The 20,401-nt window shown below is 43.2% G+C and overlaps 3 protein-coding genes across 8 annotated transcripts in view; all 3 read right to left on the bottom strand.

Annotated features, from left to right (window-relative positions):
• CEPT1 (choline/ethanolamine phosphotransferase 1) overlaps positions 1-14,173 on the bottom strand; it is a 72,886-nt gene extending 58,713 nt beyond the window's left edge. Inside the window, exon 1 of the mRNA XM_049832785.1 lies at positions 14,152-14,173. The gene's annotated coding sequence lies outside the window, so the exon portion shown is untranslated. The remainder of the gene's footprint in view (positions 1-14,151) is intronic.
• The window catches only part of LOC126052290 (cryptochrome-1-like), a 61,243-nt gene that overhangs the window by 17,761 nt on the left and 23,081 nt on the right, over positions 1-20,401 (bottom strand). The window lies entirely within an intron of this gene.
• LRIF1 (ligand dependent nuclear receptor interacting factor 1) lies at positions 1,582-14,252 on the bottom strand. 6 transcript variants are annotated; one of them, XM_049832764.1, is made up of 5 exons: positions 13,966-14,139; positions 9,991-10,066; positions 6,298-7,813; positions 4,448-4,726; positions 1,582-3,114 (listed from the first exon to the last, which is right to left on the bottom strand). In XM_049832764.1, exons 3-5 carry the CDS (start codon positions 7,798-7,800, stop codon positions 2,647-2,649), a joined length of 2,250 nt encoding a protein of 749 aa, XP_049688721.1. In that variant the 5' UTR covers positions 7,801-7,813; positions 9,991-10,066; positions 13,966-14,139; the 3' UTR covers positions 1,582-2,646. The 6 variants fall into 6 exon arrangements, with proteins under 6 accessions (XP_049688721.1, XP_049688719.1, XP_049688718.1 ...); XM_049832762.1 differs by lacking the exon at positions 13,966-14,139 and adding an exon at positions 11,821-11,910; XM_049832761.1 differs by lacking the exons at positions 9,991-10,066; positions 13,966-14,139 and adding an exon at positions 14,152-14,252.

Raw genomic sequence — 20,401 nt, 5'->3', positions numbered from 1 at the left:
GGAATTGAGCTAATTTTCTTCATAGCAGCCCATGTGATGCTGTTTTGGATTTGTGAGGGAGACAGTGTTGATAACACACCAGTGTTTTGGCTATTGCTGAACAGTGCTTGCACAGCATCAAGGCTTTCTCTTTTTCTCTCTGCATCCCTCCCAGCAAGCAGGCTGGGGATGGACAAGTTGGGAATGGACATAGCCAGGACAGTTGCCCCAAACTGATCAAGGTGATATTCCATACCATATGATGTCATTCTCAGCAAATAAAAGCTTAACAAAAGGAGGAGGATGCAGGGACATTTATGGTTGCAGCATTTGTCTTCTCAAGTAAACACTATACACGCTGAGACCCAGGAAATAGCCAAACATCTGCCTGCTGTTAGGACATGGTGATTAGATTCCTTATTTTGCTTTGCCTGCATGCAGCTTTTGCTTAACTGTCTTTATCTCAATCCACAAGTCTTGCTTTTCTTCTATTTTCTCCCCATCCTGCAGCAGAGGGGAAGGAGTGAGCAGCTGGGTAGGTGCTTGATAGATGGCCAAGGTCAAACTGTCACACCCACATACATTTGTGGAATATTCCCACTTTTCACACAAAATGATTGCCTCCTCACTACTGCTTATATTTGACAGGCAGGCTTGGCTAAACTTACACTTCTTCCATGCTTTCTGGAACAAGCACAGATGAGACTGCAGACATCCTCTTCACTGACATCATTGGCTGCTCAAAAAAATCATCTCCCATAAATTAGCCTCTTTGCCTTGCACATTTACCAATAAAGGACACACAACATCTGTGCACACCTGCTCCATAAGCAACTTGGCCTGTCAGGCTACAGGATGCAGATCACTGGTCCAACCAACAGTCCTTTCCTCAGGCACCCAGCTGTCTTGCATGTGCTCCTAGCTCTGCGATACTTGGGCTGCATGATAACGTAGGTCATGAGGCCCAATTCATGCACATCATTCTCTCCACTGTGCATCAGCCCTTCATTAGGTCTCTGTTGTCCTATGCCAAGCTATGGGTTTTCTGCCCCAAAACACTCACTCCACACAGAGCAAACCCATGGATGCCCATGATAATATCATCCTTACTTGCCTGCTCTATCACAGGCACTTGCCTCATACAGCGATCTCAATCATTAAAGAGTTTAGGTCCATTATAAACTTTCTTCTTCGCCCACCATTGCGTGTTTGGTGTATCATCTTCTCCTACATTTGGTCTATCTCAAGCTATTCAGAGCAGGGACCATCTTTTTCTTCCCTTGGAAGAAAAAGCCTGTCTCTCTAATCCACTTGAGATTTTTGCACTATCAAGTTGCATATTAATTATGAACATAGGGCTGATACAGTTCACTAGGCTCTCCAAAGATCTCCAAAGCAACATCCTTCACCAAATCTCTATACATACACTAGGCATCCATGTGATAATAGAGGAAAACCTTACTGATGATAATTTGATTAAAATACAGAAAATAAGAATAGTTGCAAACAGTCTCCCATGAACAGAAATCAGCAATGGAGTTCTACAGGGATCAGTGATGTTGACTATAACCATAAATGGACAAGAAAAAGAACAATGACAAATTCTGTTGGCAAAAGTTATTCATGGCTCTAACAATAAGGACTGAAGAACTGCAGAAGGACCTTACAAGATTCAATGACATGGACAACAGAGGGTAGTGAAAGGCGCCCATACAACACATGACAGAATATGCTGGGAAAATATACTACAAAGATCTACAAAAATTATGATGGTAAAGACAGTTTGACTGCACATTCTCTCCCACAATGCAGAACTAAGGTACCATCAAATTAAGGTAGCAAGAGACACGTTAAAATAAAGACTAAACAAATGAATGTAAAAGATACTCATCAAGAATTATTGAAGATACCACTCCTGGATAAAGAAATATGCCTTTTTTTGCTTCAACAAGTTATTATTCAACATAATTCTGTTTAAAAAAAAAAATGCATCTCCCCCCACAAAAAATAACCTCACAACTGAACTTCATTGCACAGCTGGCAAAAGGCCTTATAAAGGCTTACAATAATAACAGTAAGAGACACATAACTAAATAACTGTCAGCAGGGGTTTCTACTGCTTCCATCTTCACATCTGTAAGAGGTTTTGTATAAATATCTGCATTATTACTGCCTAAAGTCTAACTCCAAGATCACTTAAATAGCATTTATTAAACACTGACCATTGACCTTTTATGACAATTGACAGTTCTCAGGAATTCACAAAAGTTGTCATGCACATTAGGAAAACAAAAAAATATCTACAATTGGGGTTTGCAATTTACATTCAGTTTCTAAGAGCTAGGCCATGGAATTCCAAAGTAGGAAAGTTTATTTGCTAGGACTAATACAGAAACCCCTCAATTCAAAATATAAAGAACAGACTAATAAAAATGCCTATCTGCATTCTTTGATACATATAATGTCCCAGAAGCAGAGTTTGATGGTCCAAGTCTTTTATTTCTGGTATTTAACAAGAAACCTATACTCTTCTAAGTACACACATACTGTAAACCTCATTAAGATCTTCCATCTACCAGAAATATTCACATTTGTTTAAACAAGGAATTTCTTCTTGAAGTCACTGAAATGAAGATGAATATGGTCCAGATCACCAGCTTCAGTATTTCAGCTTTGCTGCATTTTTCTACGCATCTCTTCAAGTGCCGCTTCCCGTTCTCTTAAGAGTTGTTTAAGTCGTTTTATTTTTTCATCCCGTATTGTTTCATCCAAGTCTGGGGGAGTCAAAGGGAAAGCATCATCTCGGAAAGAACCTTCAAGAACTGAAGTATCACCTTCACAAGACACTAAAACTGGAATACTGAAGTCTGTAATGTCAGTATATTGAGTGTATGGGTCTTGCTCAGAGTCCCTCCCTAGAGACGATGTAACAAAGTCTGTGGAAATACTTTGCTGCGGTAAGACTGGTGGGGGTGAAACACTTCTGTTAAGTACACTGACACTTGAGCTGGTATTTTCTGAACTTGGACTTGTGGTTGATTTGACTGAAGTTTTCCTTCTCTTTCCACTGTCTGACAGTGGTGAGGATTTTATTTTTCTTTTCTTAGTCAAATCCTCTTCCAAATCCACAATTATCTGTACAGTCAAGAAACATACAAAATATACTTCTGTTAAATTAAGCATCATTCTACATTATAACATCATAGTTCACTAAGTGCAAATTACAAGTTATTTGTTGCAAGCTTCTTAGAATTACTATATGAAAGATATTTCTTTTAGCAATTTGAGCAAACATACTTCCATATTCAATATTTTTCTAATAAAGATTCTCAAATAACAATTCCAGAACACTAAATTCCTTTTTTAGTCAACAGTGCACTTCTGCCTTTCCTCTGCATACCTATCACCTCCTGTGGCTCCTTGAGTTCTTTAACTATAATGTAAGACAAAAACTTTCTATCTAGCTTGATGGGAAAATTCAAAACATAGAAGAAGAATTCATGCATACATTTCCAAAAAGCTCAAATATTAGCAATAATGTCCATTACAAGAGTGCATTCCTGTCAGCTGTTTTGTTATTTAAATGTTAATGTACTTTACTAAGAGCACCCAGCAGATCTGCTCAAAGCAGGGCTCTTAACACAGAATTATTAAAACCTGAGAAAGCCTTTGACTGGGTAGAGTAGAATCATACAGAAGAAAACTTAGAACACTATGGCTGCACAGAACTACTATGGATGGATAAAATAATTTTAATGCATTAAGATGGAAATCCTTACGTCGAGGGAACATTTCCAGAAGCACCCAAACAAGTTCCTAGCCAATGACAAAGGACTAAGTTTATAAAGACATCTGTAACTCTAAAGATTAGACAGGTACACAGGTAAATTTCTTTTAATAAAACCACACATGACTAAGTGGGTACCATTCTTTGGAAGTCAGCCACACCTAGTCATGTGAGTGACTGAAGTGCCTTGAAATAATGGCACTTGACTGATTTCAAACTCAAGGGTAAAGCCTCACAAAAAATTATTCTTCTATTATTCTGCTTATATCCATTGCACTACTGGATAAACATAATTGTTGCATAAGGCTAAATATAAATCAGGATACAGAGGTATGGTTTCTATTCCAATGAAGACTATCCCTTTGAGTGTTCAGCCACCACTAGAGGGTCCAGTCTTCTTCAAAGCATTTGTTCTTCAAATTTCCTCCAATGGAACCCAGAAAAGAGGACAAAAACTCTTAGATGGTACTCAAGTTGTACTGAAAGCACACAACTCTGTTGTGGTACACAAACAAGTTGTAGGAACAATTCTCACAGGGACCATAACAATTACTGACTTGCTCTGGTGCATCCAGAGGTGGGAGGGTCCAAATAAACACACAGCTCTGTATTGACTATACATATGCTGCTTTCTGAATGTGTTGCAGTACATGTTTTAAACACTCAAAAATTTCAAGATACCTTTCCTTCTTTAACACATTCCTGACGTTGATTTGTTATTTCCACATCTAACGATGAAGAACTGCAAGAGTCATTTTTCCTTTTCAAGCTGTTACTGGAAAAAACCCTTTCTTCTCGTTTCTCATAGGGGTTCCTTAATGGTATTCTTTTAAGGTACACTCTCTCCTCCTTAGAGAGACCAAATTTTTTCCTTAATTCCAAGTATTGTTTCCAATGTGGCTTCTCTTGGTGTTTGATTTTAATAACCTTTCCTGGTGAATCCATCTTTTCACACTGGATCTGAAATATAGAAACAGCGAGAGAGCCATCAATCACACACACTCACTCTCTCTCTCCATACATATAAACTAAAATCTAGTTACTAGAAAGACAGGTGAACATTTGTTTTGTCTGCCATTCTCCAGGAGTTACATTTAACACAGGTAAGCCAATTTTGAGAAATTATATACATATTATCACAGATCTAACTTTCTTCTTGGCTATTTAAAACCCAAGAACATTGTGGAACATCCAGAAAATGCACAGTCCAACTAGTAAACCACAGAAGTAAAAGAAACAAGGGAATCACCTGTTCTAAAACTTTGAAGTAACAAAGGAAGATGACAGAAGATCAGACAGTGTCTTTACAGTGTCACTTTCAGACTGCTGAATGCATTTCACATTTGCATTGTGGCTGATAATACTAATAAAGAACTATTAGCCATCTCTTGTATCCAACTGCATTGTAACCTGAACTGTTTCTGATTCTTCAAGTTCAATCTCACATCAGTATGTCTGGCAATCCATGGGCTTGCAAATTTACAGGCTAAAAGCAGCAAACATTTGATAATGCTATTTTTCACAGAGGTTAAAGCAAGTGAGAATGCTAACACTCAGCATCACACAGAACTGAAGAAAAAAAAGTCTATTTTAACCATTTTTTCAGGTGAGGAACAATCAAAAAAGAGAGCCTACAGTCTGTTGCAATGATTAAATGTCTAAAATTTGCGCGAACATGCTTAGCTGACATTTCTCATCTGCCTCATCAACACAAGCAAGCATAAACTACCTTCAGAATGATTTTTTTTTTTTTTATCTGGAGGCAAATTCATTCTGGCCTCTTGAGCAACTGAAAACTGGACCTACAAACCTTCATGGGTAGAGTTCATAGGATTTGAGGCTGAAGACTTTTTTACATATTTTTGATGTTATGATCTTAAAAGAATAAGTAGGTCCAGCCTGAAGAGGGAATGCCATTAAAGGTCTCAAGAATTTCTTCTGCCTGACATGAAACCATGAGTCAAAGGAGGTGGATCTCTCCCCATCATGGCATGAAAGGAAGAAAACACAGCTCCTGCCTTTGGCTGTCTGAGCTAGTAGAGACTGAAGCTGACTTAGTGCAACACCAGTTTGTCTCTGGATGACAAACCCTGCTCTTCTACCTTGTTTTCCTCTTGTGTAGCTGCAAACGTTTCTACCTTACATCACAACTACAGCACAGTCAATGGCTGTGCTGTGAGAATGTGGCATCAACAACATTAGAAAGCAGATAGCTGCCAGAGCTCAATGAACAACCTTCCTCTAGTTTCACTTGTTACCAACAATTTATCTTGTGAGGAAATAAAAAGTCATCTTCTGCCTGCCCCTTTCTTTTCTTTATGCATTTTCTCACTTGCATAGTGCAATCTTATTGGGAAAAAAAAAGATCATTTATTGATTAGAACCACACTTTAGACCAGCATTTCCAGTGACAGGATACCTAGTTGCAAAAAATCTGTGAACTTATTAATAGCCATTTTAGTCAAATAGAACCAGGACCATATAACAGTTTAGCAGAGATGGAGATGGGCATGTTTATTGGAGAGAGTTACCTTTTGCCAGTCTTCAATGAAAGCACACTCTTGCTTAGACTGAGGTAAAACAGCACTTGCTGCTTTGGGGGAATCAATCTTTTCTTTGCCATTTTGGCATACATTTTCCTGTGTCCCTACTGCTGTAATAGGGGTCACTCCACTTGAAATGCTCTCGGTGAAGGGCAAACTCTTTCTCTGGTTTACAGTGGAATCCTGCTGATTAGCACTTGGTGTCACCAGAGCTGCAGGTGCAGATTTTAAATCATTTCTTAAGCCAGCTGGTGAAGAAATTTTTGAGTTTGTACATGGTTTTGGATCTTTCTGAGACAGCACCATTCCTTTGCTTTTTGACAATACAAGGTTCACTACTTTATTGGTTATTTTAGTGACTGCAGTAGAATCAATTAGCTTGGATGTCTGCTTTTTAAGTGAAGCATCAGAAGAAGAAGATGCTTGTTTGTCAGCTTGGGCTGACAGAACATCAGAGCCTCTTTTGGTCAACAAATAGACTTTCCCATTGTACATGACCAGAGCATTATCTTTAATAGGTGTGATTTTTGTTTGGCTTCCACCAGGACCACTAGAACAGAGTGGTAAAATATTTGCAGAGTTAGCTTCTACATTCTTCATGTCTGACAAAGTTTTCAAGATCTTGGAAGCCATATTATTAGATGACTTTACAGGAATAAGGCAAGGCGCTGATGACTGTGGACTTTCTTGCACAATCCATTTCATTGGCGTTTGCTGACACTGCTGACCATCAGATGTTACTGTCTCAGGAGAAGAACTATTTCCCTTTTGTGTAGCTGTCATTATTAATGTTTTTGAAACTTCTGTGGCAGGTTTTGGGCAAATGGCTTGCAAACGCTTGGGAAGTACTGTTTTCACTGTGTTCACTGGTGACACATATATAACAGTTGGCATTTTTGTACTGTCAGCTCCTCCAGACACATTTGTTGCTGCAGCTGCAAGTATTTTTTGCTGTATTGCAGGTGGTAAAAAAGAAGCTGGGACAGATTTCACTTCTGCATCAGCTGGTATCTGGAGGTGGTGGCCAGAGGGCAGTACTGGAGACTTCACAGTAACTGGAAGACTTTTTGTGTTTACCAACATGTATGCAGTGTTACTCTGGTTAGATGAACTTGTTACAGCAATGTTCTGCAAAGACAGTCTATCAGTTGAAACACAACTGCTCTGGATGTTAGCAGCTGATTTTGGAATTAAGCTTTCTCTTTCAGAACCTGCCCTAACACTTTCCTGATTGTCTAATGTCCTTGTAAGAATAATCTTTCCAGGATTAGGAGACTGAAAAACAGGTATCTTAACAGATGAAGGTGCAGTAGTATTGGCAAGCTGTGTCTTAAAAGTAAGATGGACTGGACTAGAAATATTCGCTTTAGAATTATTTGGCATGGCTGAAGACTGAACTATTGGCACAAAGCTTCCAGAAGATTTAGAAATTGGAAGTAATTTCAGAAGGTTTTTTCCATCTGGTCCCGTCGTCTGAACTACTCGGTACATACAGCCTGCAATGCTTAACAAAGAAAAGATAAAAGAAAAAGAAAAACGAAAGATAGCATAAGTGAACACAGCATAGATATCTTAATTAATGTGCATCAGTGAATAGTATACCCAGCACTGCTACGCCTTAGAAGCAGATTAACTACTGAAAAATGCCAGATCTAATCTTCAGGAGCTTCGCTGGCAAAAATCATACTGATCTACTCAGTGTACATTTGGGGTTAGCATTTCAGAATACCACAGACTATCTGAAAATAATGTCCAACTTTTACATCACAGAGTAGCAAGAAATGGCATCCTTTTCAGATAAAAATAAGTTAAAAGACCCAAGAAAACACCTTACATTATCCTCCTCTTCTACTTACAGGGCCTTTCATTCTGAAAAAGAAAAACATTATCTCCAGATTTCATGGAAAAGCCATATTTTTTGCTTTCCCATCTCCCTGTTACTATTAATATCCCTCCTTAGTGCTATGAAGCATGAATTTCAGGAAAGCTTCAGGAAAATACAGGCAGATTAGTTGCATGGCAAGATGGAAGCAGAACTTCAGACACATACATACAAAAACGAAATTAAGATGCAGAACACATTTATCTTGTGGAATAGGATGTAGGGTGACCAACTCATATGCTTGCATCTCACATGCCCGCTCATTCTTTAGGCAGATATAGACTACAAAGGTGGTCATCTTCAAAGAGATGAAAAAAACACAAACTCAAATGCTATCAAGGTACATACATTTATGAGAACAGAAGTCTAAGTCTACGAAGGAAAAGGCTTCAAAACCAAGGAGGAATACACAGAAACACCACCAGTGAAAACTGCAGAGTAAATATATATTTTTTGCAGGTGAAGATAGGAACTCAAAACAGCAAACAGACAGAACCTTGTCAAACCAAAAGTTAGCTGTGACTCCTTCAAATGCCAAGATTTTTCAAGTCCATTGCAAGACAGAGAATCTTTCCCACTTCAAGTGAGTTTGCCTGAATGCAGGCATCTTCCCCAAAGAACTCTTGGACTTTCAGAAGAATAATCTAATGCCCAAAGCACTGCAGAAGCAACATGGCATGTTGAGACATACATGATCAAAACAGAGCTTCCCTCACTAGTAAAGAAGAGACCAAATGAACTGGAAGTAGGTTTCATGGTCTTGACATCAGATCCAGAATGATTAAAAGGCAAAGCTGCCAACTCCGTCACGAAGAGCATTCTAGCTCTGTCCCATTGACTTTCTACATCAATAAATGCATTGAGAACATGGACGTGAGATTATTTCCCAGTCCCAGTCCAGATGACATTAGTATTGTGTTCTGTTCACTGTCAAGTAGTTTTGAAACACTGGCATTTTTTCTGGCAGTGAAGCGTTACAGTTTGGGCTTCCAACTCAGCTTTGAACAGTGACTAGAGAGATCATTCATGCGTCCCACCGTTGTATCTGCTCAGGAAGTCAGTCAAGACATTGCCTTTTCCCATCAAGTGAGAAGTCACAAGGATGCTCTTCACTCACAGAGTTGGAAAGTTCCTGCTAGTCTAAGGGGTCACATTCCCCTTGGTAGTCGACATAAATAACCATGCTATTGTCTGTCTAAAACATAAAGGCTTTAGACACGCAGAGCTTTCCTTGCTGCAACTTTAGAATTAACTCCCACATCCAATATTTTGGTACAATGCCTCATTTCTACGGCATACTGTGTGAAAAAGCAGACATTTACATCATTTATCAGTGCAGTGGGCAAGAAGGTTTGCAACACTTTTGTTTTAAAAATAACATACTGAAAATGAAAACATGGGCAATATGCCACATGGTTCCTAGTGGAAGCCCCCATCAAAGGTTTTAGTCATAAAATGGAGATGGATGTTTTGGAATCAGAAATGGTAGTTGAGAAGGACTAGCACTGAAGGGTAATGATCTTACAGAAATATTTTTGCTTAAACAAAGAGCAATTAGAAATATTTGTATGTTTAAACTTAATTAAAGCAGAAAAGACTCACTTTTGGAGCCACTTTAAATCTCCAAGCGCTACTGATAATGCAGAATTAGGAAGACCAGCACTGAGCTCCTGGACAGCTTTTTACATCTGTATCTGTTACATGCTTCGAAGGCAAATACAGAAGAAAATTTTCAGCATGTTCCACAGACATGGAACTGCTGAACCACTACAGCTTTTACAGAGCAAACAGGCACTTACCTCCACTCAAACTAACTAGCACTGCAAAAAGGCATCAAAGGGCAGAAGAAACCTCCAAAGAGGCACGGTCCTTCACCTGTCAAAGCAAGGGGATACCTCTAACTTTTGGGCAAGATGAGGGGGAGCAGATCAGAGAGAGTAAGCAAGAAAAACAGGGAGAGAAAGAGAGAGATGAGATGAGATAGAGGATGCATTTGCATATTTCCTTCGGCAGCAATGCCAGTTTCCGGTGCTCACCCCCATTTTTCTTGTTTCTACCTTGAGTCACTGTTGACATCCCTTTCAATGGACTTAAAAAAAAAAATGTTTTGACACTGTGCTACAAACAGGATCTTTTAAGAAGGCTGAGGAAGAAATCTCCTTTAAAAAATCCAGTTTGTCTGAACTCCAGATCATTCTGCTTTTCATGATTACAGAAGACAACCACAGCTTTTTATCTTCACACTTTATGCAAAAAAAGCAAGAAACCGCAAGATTACAGTTTCCTGGAAAATAACATTCTTTTACTTGAAACAAATAGCAGGTACTTACAGGATTGCAAAATTACAAAAAGCTAAATAGATAGACAAGAAAAAAGGAAAGGAAGTGTTCAGATGATATTGAGAAGTTGTATTCACACATATGTACTCAAAAACCTATGAAAGAAGAAGGAAAGATCACAGTATCATAGACTAGTTTGGGTTGGAAGGAACCTTTAAAGCTCATCTAGTCCAACCCCCTGCCATGAACAGGGACATCTTCAACTAGATCAGGTTGCTCAGAGCCCCGTCCAACCTGACCTTGAATATTTCCAGGGATGGGGCATCGACCACTGCTCTGGCCAACCTGTTCCAGTGTTTCAACACCTGCACTGTAAAAAAATTCTTCCCTTATATCTAGTCTGAATCTACCCTCTCTTAGTTTAACACCATTACCCCTTGTCCTATCGCTACAGGCCCTGCTAAAAAGTCTGTCCCCATCTTTCTTACAAGCCCCCTTCAAGTACAGAAAGGCCACAGTAAGGTCTCCACAGAGCATTCTCTTCTCCAGGCTGAACAACCCCAACTCTTTCAGCTTTTCCTCACAGGAGAGGTGTTCCAGTCCTCTGATCATTTTTGTGGCCCTCCTCTGGGCCCACTTCAACAGAACCGTGTCTTTCCTGTGCTGACAGCTCCAGAGCTGGACACAGTACTCCAAGTAGAGATGCCATTGTCAAAATTTTTAGATGCTTTTGCTATTTCACTTCACATTGTAAGTTGAAAATGCCTCACCATATATATCTCACATCAATAAAGACTTTTCCAGGTGATAAAAAGAAATAACAAGGACTGACATTTCATGTTACTGAAATAAAATAAAGCATTTTCAGCTTTTTCATACATTACTGAGTGATGAAGAGGAGAGCTAGAAGCTATTTTATTTCAATCTGCAAGGCCACTGTTTCTTTGAAGAATATGTTTTAAGAATTCTTTAAGTAGAGTGAAAAATCTTTCCTTCAGTATCCCCCATTAAGACTGTCAGATTAATTTAGTTTAAGAACAGGCTAACTTCTTTTCCTAAAAAACAGTAATAGAAATTCTGTAAATCATGCCAAGTTGTACTTGGGGATTTTTCCCATAACTACTGAAGTGGAGTTTTCTTTCTGTTCTTCATCCTCCTTCACTTCCCTCCCCCACAAATATAAACTTCCTCAAATCTCATATATTAACACTTAGAAGTACTTCTATTGTTATGATGCTTTTCGCATGGCCCAAGGCCTGAATATAAGGCAGATCCCTGAACAGAATTTGAGCAAAAAAACTCATGTAAGAAAAAAAAAAAAAAAAAGTTGTAGACTGATAGAAATCTTACCTAATGACACCACAGAAACATTCAAATTCAGGTAGCCAGCTTTCTTTAAAAACAAAACAAAACAAAACAAAACACAAAACTGTGACATTCACAGAGGGAACTAGATGACATTTTTCTTGACAGAAAGAGGTCATTATTTCTTTAGGTAAATAGTCTGCATGGCAATATTGAAAGCTTCCTAGTTAATGGAAATGGCACTAAGCAAGCTATGAAAGCAGAGATAAAAGAAAGAAACAGAATTTATTTCTATCAAGCTAGAAAAATAAAAAGAATAGCCTACATTTCCCTCAGTTGAAACAGAATTCCTGTTTTCTTCACTTAAATGATCAGGCACACCAATCTTATTGTCTAAAGTTCTCATCCCATACTGCTTATCACTCTTACAAAACAGCAGGCTCAAAGAACAAAATACTGAGTATTTAAAAATTCATCTTCCGTCTCTAATTTTTGCATTAACAAAAATATCCTCAGAATATTTTCAGTAAATAAAACCATTCGCCAAATCCATTCCAACCACCAGGGCATCCCAACACATTACTGCAACAGAAATCATGATCATGCCATCTACAAAATGTATCAGTGGAGATAAAAAAGACAGAAGGACTGGCTTAAACTTCACTTAACACTTCAAAGTTGTCAGAAGAAACGTTCCCTTTCGGTAGAAGCAAGCTACTTTTTAGTCTGCCTTTACTCCCAGCTATTACTTCAGAGACAACTTTCATCTTCTATGAATATGAATAAATCAAACAGGGACTACAAGCCACTACAAACTTCAGAGAACCAACTTAATTTATTTTAATGGGTTAAGCTGAATCCAGAAAGCAGCAACATAACATTTATTATAAATTGGAAGCATACACCTAGGGACTAATCAAAATTAATTTACTGTAGTCTATATTTATTTTATACAGCTTTATCCCATCCAGATATTAACTGAATATTGTAATAAAATATTTTTTGTTATTATTTTGTTATATATTTTGTTGTTATTATTACCCGAAGGAAACCTGGAAATCTATGTTGAGTCTGTAGACGAAGCTAGAAACCCTGTCCAGAATTTAGGTCCAAGTCATTCCTAACAGCTTGGAGTTTTATCGTAACCCAGAAGTTTTCAACAATGGCAGAAGAAATGTTTTCTGTTTGACAATAATTTTGTATGGAAACTCCTTTGCCCACTGAGGAATACTCCTTGGAGTACGGATAATTATTCTAGGATGCGCTAACTGCTGGGAAATGGCCCTATGCTTCATTATAAATCACAGCTCTACCAAACAATGACCAGGTCCTTCTTCAGCCATAAACCTCTGGCAGAATTGCAGAGAACATCAACAGCGCCAAACCTACTTCCCACGGCCACAGCAACCTCGTGGCTCTAACGAGCTAACCCAAAACTCCTCACCGAACAGATGCAGCGATTGCACAATTCCAGAGAGACAAACAAAACGCACTGGGAGCCAAACCACGACTCAAGCAGTCGGCCCCTGCTGAGCTCCTGCCAGTTTAAAGCAGGAAGGTAAACACGGCGCCTTGGGCAGCCTAGAAAATTTCCTCGGCATGATTAGAATCAGCATCATCCAGCTCACATCAGGTCTACAGTTGCGTGTTTATGTTGCAGTTGAATTAAGAGATTGGTTTAAAGCCGTTCTACTACCGTAAAAAGTTAAAATCCCTGCATCTCACATCCCGCTTCCTCTTCCCAATTTCCGGGCTGCCTCCGGCACAAGCCTAATCGCGCCAGGACTTCACCAGCCTCACGCAAACGCAAACCGCTGTCAACGAAGGAGCGAGCGACGTCGTGCCAAGAGAGCCGGGCGACCGCACCGCGTGCCGGGGCGGAGGCGTGAAGAGCCGGGAGGGACGCCGGCGCGGCGGCAGGAGGAACACCCTCCGCCCGCTTCCCCTGCCCGGCCGCCCCAACGCCCCCGTCCTCCTCTTCGGCCTCTCGCCCTTCGCCGCCGCGAAAGGCGACGCTCCCCCCCCGGCCAACGCCCCAACGCCCGCGACACCTCGCCGCCTCCCCGCTGCGGGAAGCGGGCGGATGCCGCAGCCGGGCCCCTCCCACGCCGCCGCTTCGCACCCCGCTGGGCCCCAAGGCGCACCGGCGGGGCCCCGCCGAGGGCGGGAGGGAGGACGGCGGGACCGTACCTGGCGGGTCTCTCCCTGCTCGGCCGTGCCGGGCGCTCCCGAGCTGTCCGGGAAAACAGCGGCGCCGGGGCGGCGGCCCCGTCCGCCGAGGCGCTGCCCGCCTACCTCAGCCCGACGCCGGGAGGGGGCGAGCGCCGGCCCGCGCCGCTCCGCTCCGCTCCGCCCCGCCCGGGGCCCGGTACTCACAACTGCGTGGCGCTGCCCGGCCGCTCCTCTCGGCTCCGCGGGGCCCCCAGCGGGCGGCTGGACATGGCGCGGCGGCGGGAGAGAGGAGAGGGTCTGGGCCGCCCCCGCCGCGGGGGGCGCGAGCGCGGCACCGACCGGCGGCGAACAACGGCGGCGGCGGGCTGGGGGGGGGGTAGGGCGGGGCGCGGGCGGTGTGTCACTTCCGCTGGCCCCACCCCCCCAGCCAGCCTCTCCCCCGCGCGGCCCCGCGGCCCGTAGCCCTCCGCCACCAATCGGCGGCCACTTCCGTCCCGGCTACTTCCGGTAGAGGGAGGAAGTGGAGCGCGGCGCCGCCGGGCGGCCGCAAATGGCGCAGCGAGTGAGTGGCGGCGAAGCTTCCGGCGGGTGCCGGAAGTAACTGGAGGCAGAGAGGGACTGCTTCCTGCTCGGCCGGGTTTGAGCTGGAAATGGCCGGTTTCGTCGCCGGTGGTGGCCCCGATGGGGGGAGGGGGCAGCCCCGGGCCTGGCCTACCCCCAGCGTCACCCTGTTGGGCCCCGGCGATGGGTGGGGCTGAGCCGCCAGGCCAGGTCAGGGATGGTCCCAGCGCTGGGGCCCAGCCCGGACAGGAGGCAACACTGCTCCGGGCCCTTCCCCATAGAGACCCCGTCCTCATCCCCACACAGACCCCAGCCACCACACCCGTCCTCACACCTTTGGCCAAGGCGCTTTTCAGCCCCAGTAGCTGGCACTGGATATCGCCTCCTGGGACCCATCTTTGACCCACATCCCCTTCCTCGGAGCCCTGCAATGCACATGCGCACTGTCCAGATTGCTGTTGCTGCCAGCGTGACTCTTCTGACCAAAGCCAGCGAGTGAGACCATTGCCATTTTCTGCTGTCAAGTTGCACAAACACAGAATTGCGGAATGGCTGAGGTGGGAAGGGACCTCTGGAGGTCATCAGGTCCAACCCCCCTGCTCAAGCAGGGCCACCTAGAGCCTGTTTCCCAGGACCGTGTCCAGATTTTTTTTTAATATCTCTAAGGACAGAGACTCCATAACCTCCCTGGGCAACCTGTGCTAGTGCTCCATCACTTTCACAGTGAAGAAGTGTTCCCTTGTGTTCAGAGGGAACTTCCTGTGTTTCAGTCTGTGCCCATTGCCTCTTGTCCTGGCACTGGACACCGCTGACAAGAGCCTGGCACTGTCCTTATTGCACCATCCCTTCAGATATTTATGTACATTAATAAGATTCCCCTGAGCTTTCTGTTCTACAGGCTAAACAGCCTCAGCTCTCTCAGTCTTTCCTCATATGAAAGCTGCTCCAGTTCCTTCATCATCTTCATGGCTCTTCATTCAACTTTCTCTGGTGTGTCTCTCTTGTAGCGGGGAGCCCAGAACTGGACCCAGCACTCCAGGTGTGGCCTCACCAGTGCTGAGCTGAGGGAAAGGATCGCCTCCTTCAACCTGCTGGCAATACTTTACCTAATGCAGGCCAGGATACCACTCTCCTGTGCAGCAAGGGCACGTTGCTGGCTCACGGTCAACCTGGTGCTCACTAGGACCCTCAAGTCCTTTTTTGCCAGGCTACTTTCCAGGTGGGTGGCCCCCAGTACATATTGGTGCAAGGGGGGGTGGGGTCCCCAGGTGCAGGACTTTCCTCTTTTCCTTGTTGAACTTTATGAGGTCTCCGTCGGCCTATTTCTCCAGCCTGTCGAGGTCCCTCTGGATCACAGCATGACCCTCTGGTGTATCAGAGTTTTCCGTCACCTGCAAACTTGCTGAGGTACACTCTGTCCCATCATCCAGATCATGAATTAAAATGCCAAACAGAACTGAACATAAGCTCTCATGCTGTGGGCAAAAATGCTCTTACTGTCTCACCTTCCATATTGATCTGGGCTCCAACACATTTTCTGAAGTGTCACAGTCCTTTTGGGTCTCTCAAATTTACAGGACAACGTACTCTGTGATTTAAACTTTATTTCATGAGCTCATTAAGAAATACAACAAATGAACACAACAAAGAGGGCTCAGTCCCCTTTGCCCAGACTACTGTATATTGTGAATTCACTTATTCACCACTCAAGTCATAAGATTTCATACTTCATAACCCGTAACTCTTAATTCATGCACTTAAGGGCCAAAAAAAAGTAATCAGTTACATAGCCAACAGTGAGACCGCTCATCCTTCCTCCTCCATCACAGCGTAGACATCCCCTGTATCAAACTGGGAAGCATGAAAGCCTCAGCAGTCCAGCTAGTGTTGGATCCGCTTCAAAACCTTTTGGGGCAAGCTGATATTCCAGCTTGGAGGTTTGGTCCTTACTGCTTCCATGAGTGAGCAGATTCTGAGGAAACTGCCAGACAAAAGATGATGGCTGCAGGAGACAGCAATCCGCAGGTGATAATGGTTGCATGATGGCCCTTTAGCTCTTTCTGGCCACCTGGCCTGCCTACACAGCACTCTTGCTTTGACCTAATGGCACTGCTCCCAGCATACATCAAGCCTTAGCATGAGCTGTGTTAGCCAAAATCTGAGCAGGAGTTGAGCGAACAGTCACATGAAGGCAGAACTGAGTTGTCCAGGCTCCAGTGTGGTTTCCCCCCCAATTTCTTTGGCACAGGAAGATCATCAAAGTAGCTGCCCCCAGGACAGCATTCAGGTAGGCTTTCTCGTGCAGCTCATCTTGCCACTTCAGACACGATGGTGGCAGCAAAGCTTTCATAGCGGTACCAATTCCGTGCCACTTATGCATCCTGCCACAGGTGGCACTGTGCATAGGACTCTGTGGCTCTAATGGCCAAGCTTCCGTCAGCCTTCTCACATGCTCCATCTGCCGTCTCCACCCAGTTGACATCTGGTGCTCTTTTCTCTGCTTGGAATCGCTTTGCTGTGCATGGATCTCTTATTCCCAGTTACCACTCTGGAAGCAACTCTGCTTGTTCCTCTGTGCTTACATCTCCTTGCTGCTAGCTCTGATATTCTTTAAATGCCTTGAACTAATGGCTTCTAACTCATACTAAACCTGCTTCTTCCAAGCCATCCCATTAACAGACATCCTCAGTTATTGCCTCTGCCATTGAATAGGCTCCACATGTAACTGCCTCCAGAAATAGTTTGAGGGGAGACTAGACAAGCATTTGGACAAGACCTCTATTAGGCATCCCTGAACAAACAAACTACAACAGCCTCAGGAAATCCCTGACATGCAAATCATTAAAATCTGGGAGAGCATTACAAAGGAGGAATTATACACACTCATGGCAAGTGTGACTTTCCAGTTTTCATTGGATCTCAGTGCCCCCCTTCTCTCTTTCCCTGTGAAATCACCCCATCACACCGAGTCTTCTTTTCTCCCCCCAGTTCATCCCTCTTTACCATGCTCCCAAAGTCCACAAGACATCAGTCACCTTTCTCTACCTATGCTTTCTCTGCAACCCTTCAGCTGACTTCTTCAGCCTGCTACATCACTGACCTCTACTTACTGCAATTTTCTAACCTCCTTCTGCTAGTGAGTCTTCACACTTTCACTGACATCCATCCCCTACACTCACAGCCTTCCTAGATGTTGTCTGCCTTTTCACTTCCGCTTCATTTTCTCCAACATGAGACCCTGGCTTATCTAATTATCTCATCCAAATAAACTTCCACACTGGGTTAGCTCTCAGTCCTTCATCCACCCACCAATCCCTTCACCCCTTTCCACCTCTCCTTACCCACAGCACTTACTTTTCTCTCTCATCCTTTTTTGTCTATCATCTATCTCCCCTTCAATTCTCTAGAAGTATCCTGCCACATAAATTACTTTATATGACAAGTCATAGAATCATAGAATGGCTTGGGTTGGAAGGGACCTTAAAGATCATCTAGTTCCACCCCCCCTGCTATGGGCAGGGACACCTTCCACTAGAAGGACTAGAATTCCTTATAAATCAGTTCATACAGACTCCAAGATTTGCAGTGTCAGTCTTTGTATTTCATGGAAGGGAAAACTTTCAAAATCATTTGTTAAACTTTTGCTTTTACCAACCACAAATTGTCAAAGGGACATGAAACTTTGAGCACATGTTGGACTCCTCTCCATGTATGGAGGAACAGCTTGCTAAAGCTATTTTCTTTCATCTATGTTGACAGCCTCGTTCTCTCTTTGATGAGGACTTAGTTTGTATGGCTAGTATGAAAAAAAACCAGGAGTGACTCATCTGATCCCTCTCCAGATACCTGCAGTGTAGGTGTCCATATTTGCTAATTGTCCTGTATAGCCAGTCTAGAAAAATGGACTGTTTTCAAGTTTTGTTCCTCTGATCTATTTTAGACACCCATTTCAAGATTAACTCAGTCACAGTTACTGTTAATGGTCATTAGAGTTAATGGTCAGCAGAAACCTTGGGTGAGATGGAGGCTGACCTCTAATTTAGGACCTCATAGCTAGGCTTTTGCATTTAGTCAGATTTTAAGAAAACCCTCAGGTATGGACTAAAGCTCTCGGTGGCAGGAAATACAACCTGCTTCATGTCAGCCCAAATCCCATCTTCCCAATGCTTCAGCTGCTTCACTGGCTCCCAGACAAAAAGCTAACAATCACTAGCATTGCCGAACATGGTACTTGATGTCGTATTATCAGTGAAGATGTTAAAAAACTACTTTAGAGGTTCTTGTTATTGATTTTAAAATTCTTTGGGAATGAACTGAAAGACCCTCTTGTGTTCTGTCCTCTTGCTCTGTGACCATAATCTGCCATTACTTCCCTCCACCCTGAGCAACAGAATGAGTCAAAACTGTCTGGATTTGTGAATCAGAAGGCAAAATTTCCCCTGGCACTACTGTAGGCATCCAGATTGTGGTAGCAGGAGGGCTACAGGGGTGGAGGACCTGACGTGGGAGCAGGTGGATGTTTCCTGAAGAAACCACAGCCTGTGGAGGACCCACACTGGAGCAGGAGAGAAGTGTGAGGAGGAAGGAATGGCAGAGAGGAGCTGTTGCAGACTGACCACAACCCACCATTCCCCATCACCTCTGCGCTGCTCAGGGCAGAGGGTAGGTAGAGGATCTGGGGATGAAGAAGTGAAGTTAAGCCTGGGAAAAAAGGGTGGGTGAAGGGAAGATGGTGGTTTAATTCTTGTCTTTGTTTCTCAGCATCCAAATCTATTTTAATTTGCAATAAACTAAATTACTTTTCCTGAAGTCAAGTGTTTTGCCCATGATACTAATTAGTAAGTGATCTCCCTGTCTTTAGCTCAACTAATGAGCTTTTTCATCTTCTTTTCTCTCCCTATGCTGTTGAGGAGGGGGAGTGAGAGAGCAGCTTGGTGGGCATCTGGCAGTCAGCCATGGTCAACCCACCACAGTCACATTTGTGAGGGCTCATCTGGAGCACTGCATCCACTTTTGCATGTCTTCCTCACCCTACTGTACAAAAAAGACATCAACCAACTGGCAAGAATCCAGTGGAGAGCCACAAAGTTTGTTCAGGGCTGGAGCACATGATGTATGAGGGGAGACTGAGAAACCTGGGTTTGCTTAGCCTTGAGGAGAGAAGGTAAGGGGGACCTAAGGGCTGTCTTCAGCCACCTAACTGAAGGTCAGTAGAGAAGACAGAGCCAGACTCTTCTTGGAGGTGCAGTGAAAGGGCAGGAGGCACAAGTTGTAGCAAAGGAAATTCTGGCTGGATAGAAGAAAAATATTTTACTACATAGGTGGCTAAGCACAGGTATGGGGGCCCAGAAACATCATGGGATCTCTTTCCTAGGAAATATTCCAGACTTAACTTACTAAAGCTCTGAACAACCTGGCCTGCCTTTGATGTTGGATGTGCTTTGAGGAAGGGTTGGGTGTTCAACTTAAACTATTCTATTATTTTGTTAGAATGATCATGAGCAGCATCACCTTTAGCTCAGAATGGAAAGTTCCCTTCTCTGACTTACTGACTCCCAAAGCAATACAAGCATCCTGCCAAGGGGTTGGAAAATGAAAGAAGTAACCTTTGTGGTAATATTGGGTTTTTTAATTATGAATAAATGCTCCTCTCTTCCCTCCCTCTTGCCTGGGATAGCTCAAGGCACATCGCCACAGAGGTTTAGACCATCTCTGATCTGTATGATTCCTGATAGACCTGAGAAATTATAATCTTTAAAAATTATTATTTCTTTATAACATAAGACTGACTTTGCAACCTGACATGATTGTATACATGAAAGCAGTGATGTGCTTACATGGAGAGATGTGGTATGGGGACACTTGAGGATAGAGACTTTCTGGAATAGCTCTG

This window comes from Accipiter gentilis, chromosome 29 (genome assembly GCF_929443795.1).
Source record: "Accipiter gentilis chromosome 29, bAccGen1.1, whole genome shotgun sequence".
Taxonomy (NCBI): domain Eukaryota; kingdom Metazoa; phylum Chordata; class Aves; order Accipitriformes; family Accipitridae; genus Astur; species Astur gentilis.
This window is presented reverse-complemented; position numbering and strand designations above follow the sequence as displayed.

What these genes read in the sequence shown, in the direction of transcription:
- LRIF1 (XM_049832760.1), bottom strand. Translation starts at nt 11,954, where the DNA reads ATGACCTCTTTCTGTCAAGAAAAATGTCATCTAGTTCCCTCTGTGAAT. An exon ending in TGTTTCTGTGGTGTCATTAG is followed by an intron (nt 7,814 to 11,820) that starts GTAAGATTTCTA and finishes TTCTTTGTTAAG; the next exon opens with CATTGCAGGCTGTATGTACC. An exon ending in AATGTGTTAAAGAAGGAAAG is followed by an intron (nt 3,115 to 4,447) that starts GTATCTTGAAAT and finishes TTGACTGTACAG; the next exon opens with ATAATTGTGGATTTGGAAGA.